Genomic DNA, 18,352 nt, shown 5'->3' on the forward strand with positions numbered 1-18,352 from the left:
TGTATCTCTATATAGAACAAAGGCAGCATGGCTCTGTGTGGCTGGGGAAGTCCAGGCCACTTCTTAGCAGGGGGTGGGGACAATTGCAGGGCCATGTGGACTCGTTGTTGGGAGAGCTAGAGTCATGATGGACAGGGCTACTCCTGCCTGAGCCTTAACTAAGAGATGCTTGGAACTGTACTTTGCTTTGTACACTGCTGGCTGGTGAGTCCCTGGATGGCTACCCTGTGAACTGCCCTCTGCTGTGCCCGGACCTCCTGCCTGCCAGAGCTACCTTCTGCTGTGGGCCCTGATTACCTTGCCTGCCTGAATTGCCCTCTGCTGTGCCTGGGCTCTCTTTGCCTCAACTGCCCCTCGGCTGTGTGCTAGAACTACCCACTGTTGCTGTGTGCTGAGCAGGGTCGCCCCTGCTGCTGTCCGCTGTGAACCAGGACATCCCTGTCGGACCCGTGAGTTTATGCTCTCCTGTTTTCCCTGAACTGTTCTTGTACTCCCACTCCACCTCCCTGTTGGATTACAACTACTACAGAGACTCACACCACCCCCCTGTTGGATAATAAATTGCTGTAGAGACTTTAACTTTGCCTTGTGGCTGGACTACAAGTATTGTGGACTCTCTCTCCCCATTGAGTGACTGTTGTCTGTTTTAATAAATCTTTAAGTGTTTGCTGTCTGCCTTGTGTGTTCTGACCCGCTTACCCTCCGTCACACTGGTTGGCAGCGGTGGGATCAGGACACTGAGGAGATGGCGGACAGCGAAAGCCAGCTGATGGAGAAACAGGCCCGGCCCAGCGAATACAGGAAGTGGACTATGTCGTGCCTGCAGGAGAGGGCTGAGGAGCTGTCCCTTACCTGGAAGGGCCTAGTCAAAGAGGATCTGGTCACAGCCATTGAAGAAGCTGACCCCCAAGACACCCCAACAAGGGAGTGAGCAGACCAACCTCAGCCTCCCCAGCACACCATGACCCAAAATCCAAAAGCTCCTGGCTTACTCGTGTGGAGGAGGAGATGGCCCTCCTGGGGTCAGACGCCACAGTAGAGGACAAGCGAGAGGCTATCCGGAGGGCGCATGAGAGAGAGAGCCAAGGGAGCCGTCGTAATCTAAGTTGTCCTTCTAGCCCCAGGGCTGTGGGCTTCCCCCCTCCCCAGGTCAGCCACAAAGACTTTAAGCCCTTTAACGAAGCCGCCGGGGATGTGGATGGTTTTTTTCAGGACTTTGAGCATTTGTGCCAACTCATGGAGGTGCCGCACATGGATTGGCTACGGCACCTCATGGGTCTGCTAGAAGGGGTGCAGCTGCAGCCTACCACACACTGGATTACCCAGACAGCTGAGATTATGCGCAGGTCAAACAGACGGTGCTTCAGTACTATGCGGTGACCCCGGAAACCTACAGGATTCAGTTCCGAGACTTATCCTGCAACTCAGAGTCCTCCTTCAAGATGTATGCTCACAAAGTGTCACAGGCCTGTCGTTGCTGGCTGGAGGGCGAACAGGCCCTCTCAGTGGAGAGTATTATCCAGACTTTCCTGAAGGAACAATTTTATGACAAATGCCCCTCTGAGGTCAGGGAGTGAGTGAAGGAGCGAAGTCCAGCCACCCTAGAGAAGGCCGCTGCGCTAGCAGACGAAGTTCTCACAATTAAGCCCCACTGGAAAAAACTGATGACAGAACCCGCAGGGACCCTGGGTGGTGCCTCTCCCCTGCAAAGCCATACCGCCCCCATGTCTACGGTCGCGCCACCCAGGGTCACGATGGAACGCCGGTGCTATGCATGTGGACAACCCGGGCATCTTATGGCTAGATGCTCCAAGAACATCCACCCCCCACAAACTCAAACCCCTCACCCTGACCACGATGTGCCATTGGTGACAGGAGAGCGGAGCCGATCTCCTTCCCCAAATGAATGGATGCCTCCGACAGAAATCGACACCCCTCTAGGAGTCTACGGAGTTCGCCAGCTTACCCCAAGCTACCCTGAGAAAAGGCAGCAGTACCTGCAGGAGGTTTCCATAGATGGCAGAAAGGCTACAGGGTTCTGCAACACAGGTACGTTCCTGACCCTTGGTGACCCCTGCGTATTAGATCCTGCAGTGAGCAAAAAGGACCCTGACTTTTCTATTGAGCTAGCGGGGGTGCCATGAAACATACCCCGGGGGCTATGGTTCAGCTAGATTGCGGGTTTGGGGAAAAACCTTCCCCGGTTGGGGTAATGCCAGGCCTGCCGGCTGACATTCTACTGGGGAACGATCTTGGGGACAGCGATTGCCAATTTTTGGAGAGGGGGACCTTGAACCACTAAAGGCTAGAACAGAGTTGAGGCCAGACCCCCAGTTGTTGAGGGCTTATCCTGTTAGCTATGTACGGCCACATGTAACCCCTCCTGAAGGCCCAAGGTTTTGGGGAGCTTCCCATTGTCCTCCAAACAGGTGGAGGGGTACCAGAAGGACCCATGAGCCCTGATGTCACACTTGCAAACAGAGGGGGCACATGCAGGCCAATTGTCCAAGGGGGCGTAGGAAGAACCCCACGGCTTCCCTCTGGTGGAGAGGTAATGTCAATAGCCCCAGCTATCCTCCCTGGCATTCAAATGTGCCTGTAGGCCAGCAATCTCCATATGCCCACAGGATGCCCTGCTGGAATGAGCCTCAGTACACCCTTGACCACCAAATAACAAGCCGTTATATGGACACTTAGATGGTTCTGCTGGGAAACTGCTACATGTACCATGTACAGAGCCTGTTCAGGCCTCCTGCAGGTACATGTTATGTAAAAGGGGGAGGAGTTGTGACAGACAGCAGAAATATTCTTTTTTTGTGTGTTGTCTGAAGTTCCTGGGCCTCACAGGGGGGAGGGGAAATGGGATGTATCTCTATATAGAACAAAGGCAGCATGGCTCTGTGTGGCTGGGGAAGTCCAGGCCACTTCTTAGCAGGAAGTTGGGGGTGGGGACAATTGCAGGGCCATGTGGACTCGTTGTTAGGACAGCTGGAGTCATGATGGACAGGGCTACTCCTGCCTGAGCCTTAACTAGGAGATGCTTGGAACTGTACTTTGCTATGTACACTGCTGGCTGGTGAGTCCTTGGATCGCTACCCTGTGAATTGCCCTCTGCTGTGCCCGGACCTCCTGCCTGCCAGAGCTACCTTCTGCTGTGGGCCCTGATTACCTTGCCTGCCTGAATTGCCCTCTGCTGTGCCCGGACCTCTTTCCTGCCAGAGCTACCTTCTGCTGAGTGCCCTCTCCTGCCTGCCTGAACTGCCCTCTGCTGTGCCCGGACCTCCTTCCTGCCAGAGCTACCTTCTGCTGTGGGCCCTGATTACCTTGCCTGCCTGAATTGCCCTCTGCTGTGCCCGGACCTCCTGCCTGCCAGAGCTACCTTCTGCTGAGTGCCCTGCTTACCTTGCCTGCCTGAATTGCCCTCTGCTGTGCCCGGACCTCCTTCCTGCCAGAGCTACCTTCTGCTGTGGGCCCTGATTACCTTGCCTGCCTGAACTGCCCTCTGCTGTGCCCGGACCTTCTTCCTGCCAGAGCTACCTTCTGCTGTGGTCCCTGATTACCTTGCCTGCCTGAAATGCCCTCTGCTGTGCCCAGACCTCCTTTCTGCCAGAGCTACCTTCTGCTGTGGGCCCTGCTTACCTTGCCTGCCTGAATTGCCCTCTGCTGTGCCCGGACCTCCTTCCTGCCAGAGCTACCTTCTGCTGTGGGCCCTGATTACCTTGCCTGCCTGAACTGCCCTCTGCTGTGCCCAGACCTCCTTCCTGCCAGAGCTACCTTCTGCTGTGGTCCCTGATTACCTTGCCTGCCTGAATTGCCCTCTGCTGTGCCCAGACCTCCTTTCTGCCAGAGCTACCTTCTGCTGTGGGCCCTGCTTACCTTGCCTGCCTGAATTGCCCTCTGCTGTGCCCGGACCTCCTGCCTGCCAGAGCTACCTTCTGCTGTGGGCCCTGCTTACCTTGCCTGCCTGAATTGCCCTCTACTGTGCCTGGACCTCCTTCCTGCCAGAGCTACCTTCTGCTGAGTGCCCTCTCCTGCCTGCCTGAATTGCCCTCTGCTGTGCCCGGACCTCCTTCCTGCCAGAGCTACCTTCTGCTGTGGGCCCTGATTACCTTTCCTGCCTGAATTACCCTCTGCTGTGCCCGGACCTCCTGCTTGCCAGAGCTACCTTCTGCTGTGGGCCCTGCTTACCTTACCTGCCTGAATTGCCCTCTGCTGTGCCCAGGCTCTCTTTGCCTCAACTGCCCCTCAGCTGTGTGCTAGAACTACCCGCTGTTGCTGTGTGCTGAGCAGAGTCACTGCTGTTGCCGTCCGCTGTGTACCAGGACATCCCTGCCGGACCGTGAGTTTATGCTCTCCTGTTTTCCCTGAACTGTTCTTGTACTCCCACTCCACCTCCCTGTTGGATTACAACTACTACAGAGACTCACACCACCCCCCTGTTGGATAATAAATTGCTGTAGAGACTTTAACTTTGCCTTGGGGCTAGACTACAAGTATTGTGGACTCTCTCCCTGCACTACTCCCCATTGAGTGACTGTTGTCTGTTTTAATAAAGCTTTAAGTGTTTGCTGTCTGCCTTGTGTGTTCTGACCCGCTTACCCTCCGTCACAAAACTAAATCTACAATTTCAAATTTCTACTGATCACCTCACATCTCAGCTACTGATAACATGATTCTACTCTTACATTTATGTTACAGTGACATCATAGGATTCTCTGACTCTGGATGGAGGGACATTGGGGGGAGGAGCTGTGAGGTCAGTGTGATGTCATAGGATTCTCTGACTCTGGATGGAGGGATATTGGGAGGAGGAGCTGTGAGGTCAGTGTGATGTCATAGGATTCTCTGACTCTGGATGGATGGACATTGGGGGGAGGAGCTGTGAGGTCAGTGTGATGTCATAGGATTCTCTGACTCTGGATGGAGGGATATTGGGAGGAGGAGCTGTGAGGTCAGTGTGATGTCATAGGATTCTCTGACTCTGGATGGATGGACATTGGGAGGAGGAGCTGTGAGGTCAGTGTGATGTCATAGGACATATAGACTCTGGATGGAGGGACATTTGGATGGGGAGATTTGAGGGGTCCTCTATATAAACCAAATCCTTGTTCCTGGGTGCGTCCTACCTCTCCTAAACTGAAGAGTGACCTTTGACCTTTACCATCCAGAAATCTGTCCGGAATCTGTGGAAGTAAGCTGTCATGTGATCAGGTGACGTGCGGAGGAACGGAGTGTAAATAGCAGACAATTGTCTCCAGAGCCCCTAATGGTGGGGATGGATTTGGCGGCGTGCTGGTGCCAAGTTTCCTCCCCCCAGGGTCACTGCAGGTGTGGAGAAAAGCTGTGTAAGAGGATATGGAGGAGAGATGAGGAGGAGATCCAGGAATCAGGAGAAAGGTCAGGGCAAGCAACAGACGAGCGCATCCAAGAGACCAAGCCGGGGTCACTACACAGAAAATCAATCCAAGGAAACAACAGGCAGGACGAGGAATAGCAAGAAGGAGCTGAGAGACAAATGAGAATATTGCTCAGCCAATGGGAGATGATCTCAGCATGACTTCCATCATGAAGGAGATGAGGGGGAGGGGAGGAAGTCACTGAAGGTGACCATAGATCCATGGAAATTCAGCTGGTTCAGCAGGGATCGCTCACATTTCCATCCATGTGTGGCCACTGCCGGATAAAAGCCACTCCCCCAGCGACTGCAGCCAATAGCTTCAGTGCTGATCTGTGTATTCTGAGAGCAGAGGAGTCCCCCCATTGTCAGAATACAAGAGTGCAGCGGGGAGGATTCCCCCCTCCAATGTGTGGATGGGGGAATCGCTTCAGTTTTTATGGTCATCCCGCTGGCTGAACGATAAAACTGAACCATGTAGGCCAGCTTTGGGAGCAAATATATTATCATCAACTCCTCCCCCTGAAGGGGTTCATCTGGGTTCCCACACTATATATGTGTGTATCATCATCTGCTGGAGATAAAAGACATCACAATGACTATGGAGGAAGAGGACGGACATGACTATGAAGAGAGAGGACGGATATGACGGGGGGTTACTAGGTGTAAATTGGAAATAACATCTTATTACCTCCTCTGCTGCCACTTTCAACAATTTCTCCTCTCTGATTCCTCCCACATGGAACTTCCTGTCTGTACCTGAGATCTCTTCCTGTCTGTACCTGACATCACTTCCTGTCTGTACCTGACATCACTTCTTGTCTTCCAGAGAGACTTCCTGTCTGTGATCACCACCTTATGGAGGTCAGAGGATCTGCAGCCCTGAGAAATGTCTGGTAGTGTGGCCTTGGCTCTGTCATTGGTGCCGAGTATCCCGGATGATGAGGGACAGTCCCGGGGTTTAGTTTCCTGTCCCATTATGTCTCACAGATTCCAGGACTCCATGCAGAGTGGCATTGAGGTGATGATACCTTGAACACTCTCTGGGTTCCATCACGTATCTCCCATATTTCTGTGATAGGAACAAGGGACACCTATTAGTAAAGGTATGACATAGGACACACCCCCTGCCACGCCCCCTACAGGAGAATGATACAAAGAAATGATGAGATAACCCCACAAGTGCTGTTTATACTTCTATTCCTTTATACCGGCTTTAGAAATGTACTAATCCAGAAATGTAGACGTTGGAGGGAAGGTTTAGCCCCGGGAAACACTTCCTGATAGATAAATAGAGCATTTTATATCCAACTATAGAGATCCGAGCCGAATGAGGGACCAAGGAGGAGGAAGGAGGGACAGCCGGGAGTCTGCCATCACCAGGCACTGCAATGACACCCGACTGCTGGGAGCCGTCATCTCCTTTCTGACAGGGAAAGTGGAACTCCGACATCAGCAGAGAGGCAGCGGGAGGGTGGGATCAGGTAAGTACCACCACTGACCACCAATGCTGGGCTGGGGGTACACTTTGTTCTCACTGATACTAATGATGGGGCTTTTTTTTTATCTCAGTGACACCAATGATGGGCTGGGGGTACACTTTGTTCTCACGGACACCAACAATGGGACATTTTTTTTATCACGGTGACATCAACAATAGGGCTTATTTTATCTCACTGACACAAAAAAGGGGTTTGTTCTATATCACTGACACCAGCAATAAGGTTTTTTTTATCTCATTGACACCAACAATAGGACTTATTATATCTCAGTGACACCAACAATAGGACTTATTATATCTCATTGACACCAACAATAGGACTTATTATATCTCATTGACACCAACAATAGGACTTATTTTATCTCAGTGACACCAACGATGGGGCTTATTTTATCTCACTGACACCAACGATGGGGCTTATTTTACCTCAAGGTTTTATCTCGATGTTATACCAATGATGGGTGTCAAGGAAATCTTGCCCACAGTGACTGGCTAACTGGAATGAGATCCTTGATTGGTGGAGGAGGAATGAGGGTGGAGCTTTCTCTGGGAAGATAATACCAGTGATGATACGGATCTCACAGTCTGCAATACTGCTGACCACCACTGGAGGGAGACTCTCCCACATGGGGCTGGCTGGACACGCACAGGCAGATACAAATCTTTCATACAATCTGATACAATCTGAGGTCTGTGGAGCAGACAAGTGATCCCCACACACCTCAGAGGATCCCCCGAGCTATCCTTCCATCCAGAATCCGGGTGTGATCCCTTCTTCCACTGCCCACCCACCCCCGCACACCCCACACACATGATTAAGGGCAGATTAGCACAACCTGGAGTGTGTGATGTGACTGGTGTGCCGGGCAGTGATACACACACACCTACAGATCCCGGTCTGGTAGATTCAATCCTTCCACACACTGACAATAATCTGCATTAGGGATGAGCTCCGAGTCTGGACAGAAGTTTGGATGAACACTGGCGGCTCCCACATTCTTCTGAACATCCAACGTTTACAGCATTTGCTGCAGACCGATGTGATGGCTTCTGGCTCTCCCTGGTTGCTAGGGAAGCAATGGCTGCCTGCAACAGCTGCGTCCTTAGCAACAACTGACTTCATCCCGCCGACTCACTTACATGGCCACGTAGGCAAATGGGCGGGGAATAGAGTATGACATCATTGTGTGAATATGGCCATATATGGGCAATGATGTCACCACTATCCCCGCCCCTTCCTTTATATATCTGATGACAGCTCAGGACGCTATCAGTCAGTGAGGACATTGAGGGTCTTTATCACTTTATTTCCTTTATTCGGGGTGCTGTGTACTATGTACCCCAAACTCAATGATATGGGGGGTCGGTGTCTGAGCATTCCAGATTCTGATGGACCTCCCTGACCACAGATCCCCCACAACCATCAGGCCAGGGGTGTGGGATGAGGCCCTTGTCCTCATCTGTATAGGGACAAGGTGCATTGCCACAGGGGGTCCCCCCTGACAAGGTACCCCATATTGAGAGCACATGGCCTGGCATGGTTCAGGAGGGGGGTGGGGCCACACGCTCTTCCCTACCCCTTTCCTAGTCAGCCAGGCTGCATGCTTGGATTAAGGGTCTGCTATGGATTTTCTGGATTTTTTGTATGAGGTACCCCCATAGACTCTTAGACTCAGAGGGTCCGGTATGTATTTGGGGGACTCTATACATTTCTTCATTTTTGCTGTAGGAGGGGCTACAAAAAAAGTGACATTTACAAAGAAAAACAATTAACCGGCTTAAATTGCCATCTTCCTTTTTTCTTTTGAAACATCATACAGACCCTCACAAGGTGATGGCGACAGTAGCAGTGCTTGTTTCCTTCAGCCACCTCCCAGCTGCACAGTAAAAGTGATCCAGGTGGCTGTGTAACTGCCTGATCCCATTTACACTGTGGGTAGTGAGGCCCCCATCACAGCTCCCCCTTCCCCCGCATGGTTCCAGGACTCCTTCTGGGATCCAGAGACCACATCCAGTGACTTCAGGAGGCCAAGATGGAAGAAAATGGTGAACGTCTATTCCCCGATCCCCTCTGCACTGAATGAAGCCGGCAATCCTCAGCTCTGAGTGTTTCCCGTTTCTGAGCCGTCATTCCCCGGGTGATCCAGCCAAGGAAGCATCTAACCGAGCGCCATCTGTGCATTGGAGGGTAGAGGAGACATTGGAGGTCTAATAGAGCCCCGATGTCTCATAAAGAGGACCTGTCACCTGACCAATCATGTCACGGGGGGGGGGTTATTAACTGCTTGTGATAGCAATGCAGCTAAATAGGAAATAAATACACAAGTACAAAAATACAAATGACAATAACATTTATTAAAAAATTAAACATAACCCCCGTTGCCCTGAAAACACAAAAGTACACAAAGGGTGTGTATGTGTATGTAAAGCGTGATTGCACCACACATGTGAGGTATCGCCATGAATGTCGCAGTGAGAGGAATCATTCCACCACCACAGATCACAGTTGTCTCTATACTGATGAGCAGTAAAGGCTTTAAAGTGTCTCCTATGGAGATTTTCAGGGGCCGTCATTCTTTGCCATGTCTCAGGCGCACACAATTGTAAGACTTGACTTGTTTGGTATCTATTTGTTTGGTATCTATTTACTCGACACAAATGCAGATTTATACATGTGTACAAAAAGGAAAACATTTCTCCAGAGATGAAGAGGTTAAAGGAATTGGACATTTTATTATTTAAGAAAAATTCTTGCTCCTGGCTGAATGTGGAATTTTTGAAAAACATTATATCCGCCGAAAGGTTTGCTCAGCGCTGTACATTATAGTGGGGGACAGTACATGAGACAGTACAGTAACAAGACACGAGGGGTTCGAGGGCCCTGCTCTTTTGAGCTTACAATCTAGGAGGGAGGGGATAAATTCATACCAAATCCTTAAAACAAAACCCCAAAACTTATGGGGTCCCCCACAAAATCCATCCTAGACCCATATCCCAGTCTGCAGTCTGTCTGGCCAGGAAAGGGGAGGACATGCATGCACTTCCCCCACCTCCAGAACCATATCAGGCCACGTGTCCTCCACATAGGGAGAGTATCTTGCCAAGTCCATTCACTCCTGGTTGGAGAAAGTAGGACAAGTCCAATGTATGAGCTCATATCTGGGAACACGAGGAATCTGTACAACATAAGTCATCGGGAAATGTCTATCTGTCTGCAGAACACCGGGGAGATATTGGAGCTCTAATTCATGGTCACCTGGAAATGCCTGTGTTGAGGGTTAGGCCCAAAAAGATTTACATTTGTAAACCATGATAGGTTTCTATGCAAATATTCTGACAAGGTTTGAATTTGAGTTGGTGGCCATGTACTGGTCAGCATATACATTGCTTTGACCCACAATCAAATTATACAGATCTTCTGAGAGAAACAGCTTAACAAAATCAAGGGGAGTAGTTACATTTGCTGTTTCCACCTAAATTTCTGGTTGGGCAGTGAATGGGGGAAGTATGGGTGCTGCAGAATTTGTGGGCTGCCAATTAGGATTTGTAAGTACATCCAGAAGGACACTATGGGCTCTACGTTCCTGTGTGCAAATTCTTGGTGGCTACTAGTTCTAGTCACCTCACCAGCTTGGACTACACTTATGGGACTCGCCACCTCACCAGCTTGGACTGCACTTATGGGACTCGCCACCTCACCAGCTTGGACTGCACCTATGGGACTCGCCACCTCACCAGCTTGGACTGCACTTATGGGACTCGCCACCTCACCAGCTTGGACTGCACCTATGGGACTCGCCACCTCACCAGCTTGGACTGCACCTATGGGACTCGCCACCTCACCAGCTTGGACTGCACCTATGGGACTCGCCACCTCACCAGCTTGGACTGCACTTATGGGACTCGCCACCTCACCAGCTTGGATTGCTGGAGTGTAAAATGCCAGGATGTACTAAGCTGCTGGTGACTGCCAGTTCACCAAAAGGTAGTCATGCGTTCTTAGTACTTCAGGTACCTGGGGTCTGATCTTAACAGGGACCTCTTCTCCATTGTCAGAGCTTTCTGGGAGTGACACAACTCTCTACAGGTTCATATTCTGAGGCAGAATCTGTCAGAGAGGCTTCCCCTTCACTCTCATCTGACAAGCTCAGTCCTGTAGACCTCTTCACTAGAGTACTTTTGTTGGAACATTTTAGGCATTAAATTTAGAGGTACCTAGTGCGATCCATGGGAAGAAGAGCTCTGAAAAAGAGCTCCTGGCTGACAGGGACTGCTTTAACCGCCACTAAAAAACAAATCACCTGCTAGTGCTAGCAGAGATCAAGCCTGATGTTTATAATACTGCTGTTTTGTGTACAATGTATCACAGATAATGATGTACTGACACTGCACTTGTTGTGGGGGCAGAAGGGCTAAATGCAGGTGCTGGGAGTGAACGGGCTGATCCTATTAACACATTGTTTTTGGGCACACGATACTAAGGGGGACTAGTATAGTTCTGTTTGTGATCAATAGATTGATCTGTACAAACACTCTCCTAGTAATGGCAGTGATCAGCGACCTATAACGTGGGTGCGATAGTTGACCCTGATGCTATCCGCAGTGGCAGTAATACGGTGATCGGCGACCTATAACGTGGGTGCGATAGTTGACCCTGATGCTATCCGCAGTGGCAGTAATACGGTGATCGGCGACCTATAACGTGGGTGCGATAGTTGACCCTGATGCTATCCGCAGTGGCAGTAATACGGTGATCAGCGACCTATAACGTGGGTGTGATAGTTGACCCTGATGCTATCCGCAGTGGCAGTAATACGGTGATCAGCGACCTATAACGTGGGTGCGATAGTTGACCCTGAGGCTATCCGCAGTGGTAGTAATACGGTGATCAGCGACCTATAACGTGGGTGCGATAGTTGACCCTGAGGCTATCCGCAGTGGCAGTAATACGGTGATCAGCGACCTATAACGTGGGTGCGATAGTTGACCCTGAGGCTATCCGCAGTGGCAGTAATACGGTGATCAGCGACCTATAACGTGGGTGCGATAGTAGATCCTGATGCTATCCGCAGTGGCGGTAATACGGTGATCAGCGACCTATAACGTGGGTGTGATAGTTGATCCTGATGCTATCCGCAGTGGCAGTAATACGGTGATCAGCGACCTATAACGTGGGTGCGATAGTTGATCCTGATGCTATCCGCAGTGGCGGTAATACGGTGATCAGCGACCTATAACGTGGGTGCGATAGTAGATCCTGATGCTATCCGCAGTGGCAGTAATACGGTGATCAGCGACCTATAACGTGGGTGCGATAGTTGACCCTGATGCTATCCGCAGTGGCAGTAATACGGTGATCAGCGACCTATAACGTGGGTGCGATAGTTGATCCTGATGCTATCCGCAGTGGCAGTAATACGGTGATCAGCGACCTATAACGTGGGTGCGATAGTTGATCCTGATGCTATCCGCAGTGGCGGTAATACGGTGATCAGCAACCTATAACGTGAGTGCGATAGTTGATCCTGATGCTATCCGCAGTGGCAGTAATACGGTGATCAGCGACCTATAACGTGGGTGCGATAGTTGATCCTGATGCTATCCGCAGTGGCAGTAATACGGTGATCAGTGAACAATACTGTACACTGACACTGTACTAATGGCATTGTCTGGGTGTCAGGGGGCAATCAAAGGGTTAAATGTGCTAATCTAACGTGTGTGTACAATGCTGTGCTTTCATCTACAGTGTGTCAAAGTGTCTCTCTCATCTCTTCTGGGACCAAGAAGGGTCCATGAAGAGGAGAATCAGCTAGATCCCGTGTTTACTAACATAGGCTCATGACTGCTTCTCCAATCATTGCAGGAGACCAGCAGGGTGCCGGGCAAAGTCATTGGCTAGGACCCGCTAATGAACTGTTCCTGCAAGGAATGGCAGTGGGGTCAGCGAGGAGGTACGCACATGTGCGCTTTGAACCCGCAAGTATTGAGCACCTTACAGGAGTCGCTGCTCGTCCGCAGTACATTGTGGATGGGAAGTCACCAACTAGTTAAATGAACGACTCCTGACATTTAGGGGCCAATCATAAATACTTTGCTTAGCAATTCCCCCAGTGAAAGTCCCTGTACATTCCACCTGTGTGAATGGGGGTACAAACATAATTGTATCAGACTGCTGAGCTGATCGAATGTTCTTCATTGATTTACAATGGCAATAAAATATCACATAGAAGTGACTGGAGGTTCTATACAGCTGCAGGTCACTTTTTCAGCATATGAAGGGCCCCCTCCCACCACCAGTCCTGGGCTCTTCAGTTCCATCGGGGAACCTGATACCACTGTAAGCGGTCAGCTGCACACAGTGGAGAAGGAGGAACATCCATTCCTCCAGCTCCTCTGTGCTGAATGAAGCCAGAAATGACAAGGATTTCATCTCTTCCTGTGTTGGTTCGGTGTTTACCCGGCCCATACACCCGGGATGCAGCTCATCCAACACATTTCTCATTGATCGGCTGCTTGGAGGGATCAGGGATGTTTAAGACCTAAATCTCTTAATAAAGAGGACCTGTCGCTGTCCAAGCTATCAGATGGAATGTTGTTAAACATCATGCAATTCTACATGTAAGTCCAGCACGCGTATGTAAACAGAAATTACACCAAACATGTGAGGTATCGCAGCGAACGTCAGAGTGAAAGCAATAATTCCAGTTTACTGTAAAACAATAATTTCCTCTGATCATCAGCTCCATCTAGAGACCACAATGGGGTATGAGTCCTGAAAATAACTCACTGAATACAAATATTACAATACTGCATTATGGCCACTAGATGGAGCCAAGGAAATCAGTGTGAGATAAAATACACCCAATATTCATCCCAGCTGGGTGAATGCCGGTCACATTCGTTCCATTAATGATTTTTAAAAAATAGACTACAAAATCTCCCACCACAAAATGTACTCAGCCAATCACAGGGCAGGACTCCATTTTTATTCTTCTCCTGCCATCAATGGCCAACCCTGTCCCACACTTCATCCATGTCTTTGGGGACCTCTGATCTCCTTATGAACTGTTTCTTCCATGATGAAGATCAGCCATGGAGTATATCTGAGGTGTATATCAGGGTGTGCTTCTTCCTCACATGAGAGCTGGGATGTCCAGCAACATTCATCTAGAAGACATTTCCCGCACTCAAGGCACTAATACACCTCCAGGGTTGTGTGGGACCCCTGATGTACAGGAAGACAGGACTTCAGTGAGGAACATTTCCCTCACTCAGGACAGGAAAGTGGATTCTGCCCCGTGTGAGACCTCTGATGTCTGGAAAGACGGGACTTCACTGAAAAACATTTCCCACACTCAGGACAGAAATACGGCTTTTCCTCTTTTATTGATCTTTATCTTTATTGTATGACAAGTTCTGATTTTTTTACAATTTCCCACACTCACTTGTAAGTAGCCTCCTCCCCTGTGTGAGACCTCTGATGATGTTTGTAAAGAGTGAACTTCTGTGAAAAACATTTCCCGCACTCAGAACAGGAGTATGGTTTTTCCCCTGTGTGAGACCTCAAATGTATGACAAGTTCTGATTTTCGTATAAAACATTTGCTGCACTCAGAACAGGAATACGGCTTCTCCCCTGTGTGAGATCTCTTATGTTTGTAAAGACTGGAATGTGTTGTAAAACATTTCCCACACTGTGGACAGGAATATAGCTTCTCCCCAGTGTGAGACCTCTGATGTACGGCAAGTTCTGATTTTTGTACAAAACATTTCCCACACTCAGTACATGAATACGGCTTCTCGCCTACATGCAATCTCAGATGTCTGGAAAGATGTGACTTGTATGAAAAACACTTCCCGCACTCAGGACAGGAATACGGCTTCTCCCCCGTGTGAGATCTCTGATGACTGTAAAGAATGAACTTTTGTGCAAAACATTTCCCACACTCAGAACAGGAATATGGCTTCTCACCTGTGTGAGACCTTTCATGTTTGACAAGATATGATTTTTGTGCAAAACATTTCCTGCACTCAGGACATGAATATGGCTTCTCACCTGTGTGAGACCTTTCATGTTTGACAAGATATGATTTTTGTGCAAAACATTTCCCGCACTCAGGACATGAATATGGCTTCTCCCCCGTGTGAGATCTCTGATGTCTGTAAAGATTGGACTTGTCTGAAAAACATTTCCCGCACTCAGGACAGGAATACGGCTTCTCCCCCGTGTGAGATCTTTTATGCACATTAAGATGGGATTTAAAAAAGAAACCCTTCCCGCACTCAATACAGGAGAACCTCTTCCCTGTTGGAAGGCCGGCCGGGTTCCGCACAGTCTGAGGTTCCTCAGGATACGAGGAATCCGATGGTCCATCTACACTGGGTGGTGCCGGATGGACATTGGAGGGAGCCGGGTTTTCTCCTGGACTATACTGTGTGATGTCCTCATCTTCTACTTTCCAGTCTGGAGACAAAGTGAGACAATCCTCGGAGGTTTTCCTCATCTCCCGGCCATGGACTAAAATACAAAGACAAAGAGGATTACTAGACAGGAGCTGATTGGTTCCCCCAAACCAGGACTCCGCCCACATCAGGCAAGATGGAGAACACAGCTCAGGAAAGAGACCAGGGGATTACAGGCTGATATCACCCAGTCCCCGCCCTACTCTGGACCAATCAGTGAGCAGTATGGGTGGAGGAATGGATTTAGTGTTCATGACCCACCTGTGCTGATCTCTGTAGGAGTGTCCTCCTCTATAAATGTCCCCGTTATTCCATCCTCCTCCATAGACTGCTGATCATCCCTCACATACGCCTCTTCTTCTTCTGCTTTCACCTCAAATTCTATATCGATTGGATCTCCACTCTAAATCAAGGAAATGAGAGAAAATATCATCTGTAAAATGTAAGATCATATAAAATATCCACACATTGTCTCTACAAGTCCATGTTCTAGATGCTCCATCCCACCAACCTTGTAATAGTGAGGGATGGTGTGACCTTCCTGTGTGGAATCCCGGGAATACAGAGGACGGGGACATCTCTCTGGTGGGTTCCTGGTATTAGGTGGCTCCATCATATCCTTGTGTCCTTCTGAAAACTCCTCCATCACTCCATACTCCTCATCCTCCTCTTTATACTCTTCTTTAACATCAATATTATCATCCCCGAGGATTCCACTCTGAAAGATATAATAAAACATTCATTGTAACAAACATGCTGTGTATAAATCACAACTACCAATAATTGTCATCATCTACCTGATGATGGTGAGGGATGGTGTGACCTTCCTGTGTGGAATCCCGGGAATACAGAGGACGGGGACATCTCTCTGGTGGGTTCCTGTAGCTGGATGACTCCACCATGGTGTCCTGGTACAGATCTTTGTGTTCTTTTAGAAGCTCTGACTCCTCCATCACCCCATCCTCATCCTCCTCTTCTTTTACCTCACCTTTAGAATCTCTCAGGTTTCCACTCTGAATATATAATAAAAATGACATCAATGGTAACAATGCAGATAATGTACAGATCCTAATGATACTATCAGTGATTGTTGCTCATCTACGTGATGATGGTGAGGGATGGTGTGACCTTCCTGTGTGGAATCCCGGGAATACAGAGGACGGGGACATCTCTCTGGTGGGTTCCCATGACTGGATCCATCTGTAGGAAACACACACACTGACTGAATCCATTGTTTCTATGTGTTTATCAGATGATGGGGGATCTAGGTGGATCCTCCGTACTGCTCTCTCCTTTACAATAAAGTCTCCTCTTACCCGGTGATGTGAGGGGCGGCTGATTGTCCATCATGACGTCCTTGTAGAGATCCTTGTGTCCTTCTAAATACTCCCACTCCTCCATGGAGAAATAGACAGTGACACCCTGACACCTTATAGGAACCTGACACACACAATGATACAGTCACCATCCAGACACATCCCTTGTCTGTTACTGGAGAATGTCCCAGAATTCCCGGCACCGCTCACCTCTCCTGTCAGCAGCTCAGTGATCTCTCTGGTGACTTCTAGAATCTTCTTCTTCTTTCTCTCTTCTATCAGGGAGGGAGGTGGAGGCAATGTGATGTCATATGATCTCCAGACTTCACAGGAGGAAAACTCTACATCTGAACACAAATAGTCACATCAAATGATATTCCCAGAATCCTCCTCACCTCTCCATTCAGGTCTCCATTTTATTAAAGCCCCACTTCAGGCTGAGGTATAATTCCCCCCCACAGGACCCCCACACTACGCAGGTTAAAAGGAATTCTGACATCATTACACACAATGCAGGACCAACATTTCTTTTTTGCTTATGAGGATGCCAAGGGTTCTCCCACATCCTAATACCATAGAATAAAAAGGAGCCAAATGAAGGGACATTGGGAGGAGGAGCTGGGAGGTCGGTGTGATGTCATAGGATTCTCCGACACTGGATGGAGGGACATTGGGAGGAGGAGCTGTGAGGTCAGTGTGATGTCATAGGATTCTCCGACACTGGATGGAGGGACATTGGGAGGAGCTGTGAGGTCAGTGTGATGTCATAGGATTCTCCGACTCTGGATGGAGGGACATTGGGAGCAGGAGCTGTGAGATCAGTGTGATGTCATAGGATTCTCTGACTCTGGATGAAGGGAGATTGGGAGGAGGAGCTGTGAGGTCAGTGTGATGTCATAGGATTCTCTGACTCCGGATGGAGGGACATTGGGAGGAGGAGTTGTGAGGTCAGTGTGATGTCATAGGATTCTCTTACTCTGGATGGAGGGACATTGGGGGGAGGAGTTGTGAGGTCAGTGTGATGTCATAGGACATATAGACTCTGGATGGATGAACATTTGGATGGGGAGATTTGAAGGGTCCTCTATATGAGGCTTCCATGCAAACCAAATCCTTGTTCCTGGGTGCGTCCTACCTCTCCTAAACTGAAGTGTGACCTTTGACCTTTACCATCCGGAATCTGTGGAAGTAAGCTGTCATGTGATCAGGTGACGTGCGGAGGAACGGAGTGTAAATAGCAGACAATTGTCTCCAGAGCCCCTAATGGTGGGGATGGATTTGGCGGCGTGCTGGTGCCAAGTTTCCTCCCCCCAGGGTCACTGCAGGTGTGGAGAAAAGCTGTGTAAGAGGATATGGAGGAGAGATGAGGAGGAGATCCAGGAATCAGGAGAAAGGTCAGGGCAAGCAACAGACGAGCGCATCCAAGAGACCAAGCCGGGGTCACTACACAGAAAATCAATCCAAGGAAACAACAGGCAGGACGAGGAATAGCAAGAAGGAGCTGAGAGACAAATGAGAATATTGCTCAGCCAATGGGAGATGATCTCAGCATGACTTCCATCATGAAGGAGAAGAGGGGGAGGGGAGGAAGTCACTGAAGGTGACCATAGATCCATGGAAATTCAGCTGGTTCAGCAGGGATCGCTCACATTTCCATCCATGTGTGGCCACTGCCAGA

General features: G+C 49.5%; 1 protein-coding gene across 1 annotated transcript in view; it reads right to left on the reverse strand.

Annotated features, from left to right (window-relative positions):
- LOC149445427 (uncharacterized) overlaps nt 1-18,352 on the reverse strand; it is a 52,760-nt gene that overhangs the window by 21,176 nt on the left and 13,232 nt on the right. The window contains 1 exon segment of the mRNA XM_089653835.1: nt 14,341-15,399. Within this exon segment, the coding sequence (XP_089509961.1) occupies nt 14,341-15,399 (1,059 nt within the window).

This window comes from Staurois parvus, unplaced genomic scaffold (genome assembly GCF_062004578.1).
Source record: "Staurois parvus isolate SC_StPar_1 unplaced genomic scaffold, SC_StPar_1.0 ptg000721l, whole genome shotgun sequence".
Lineage (NCBI taxonomy): Eukaryota > Metazoa > Chordata > Amphibia > Anura > Ranidae > Staurois > Staurois parvus.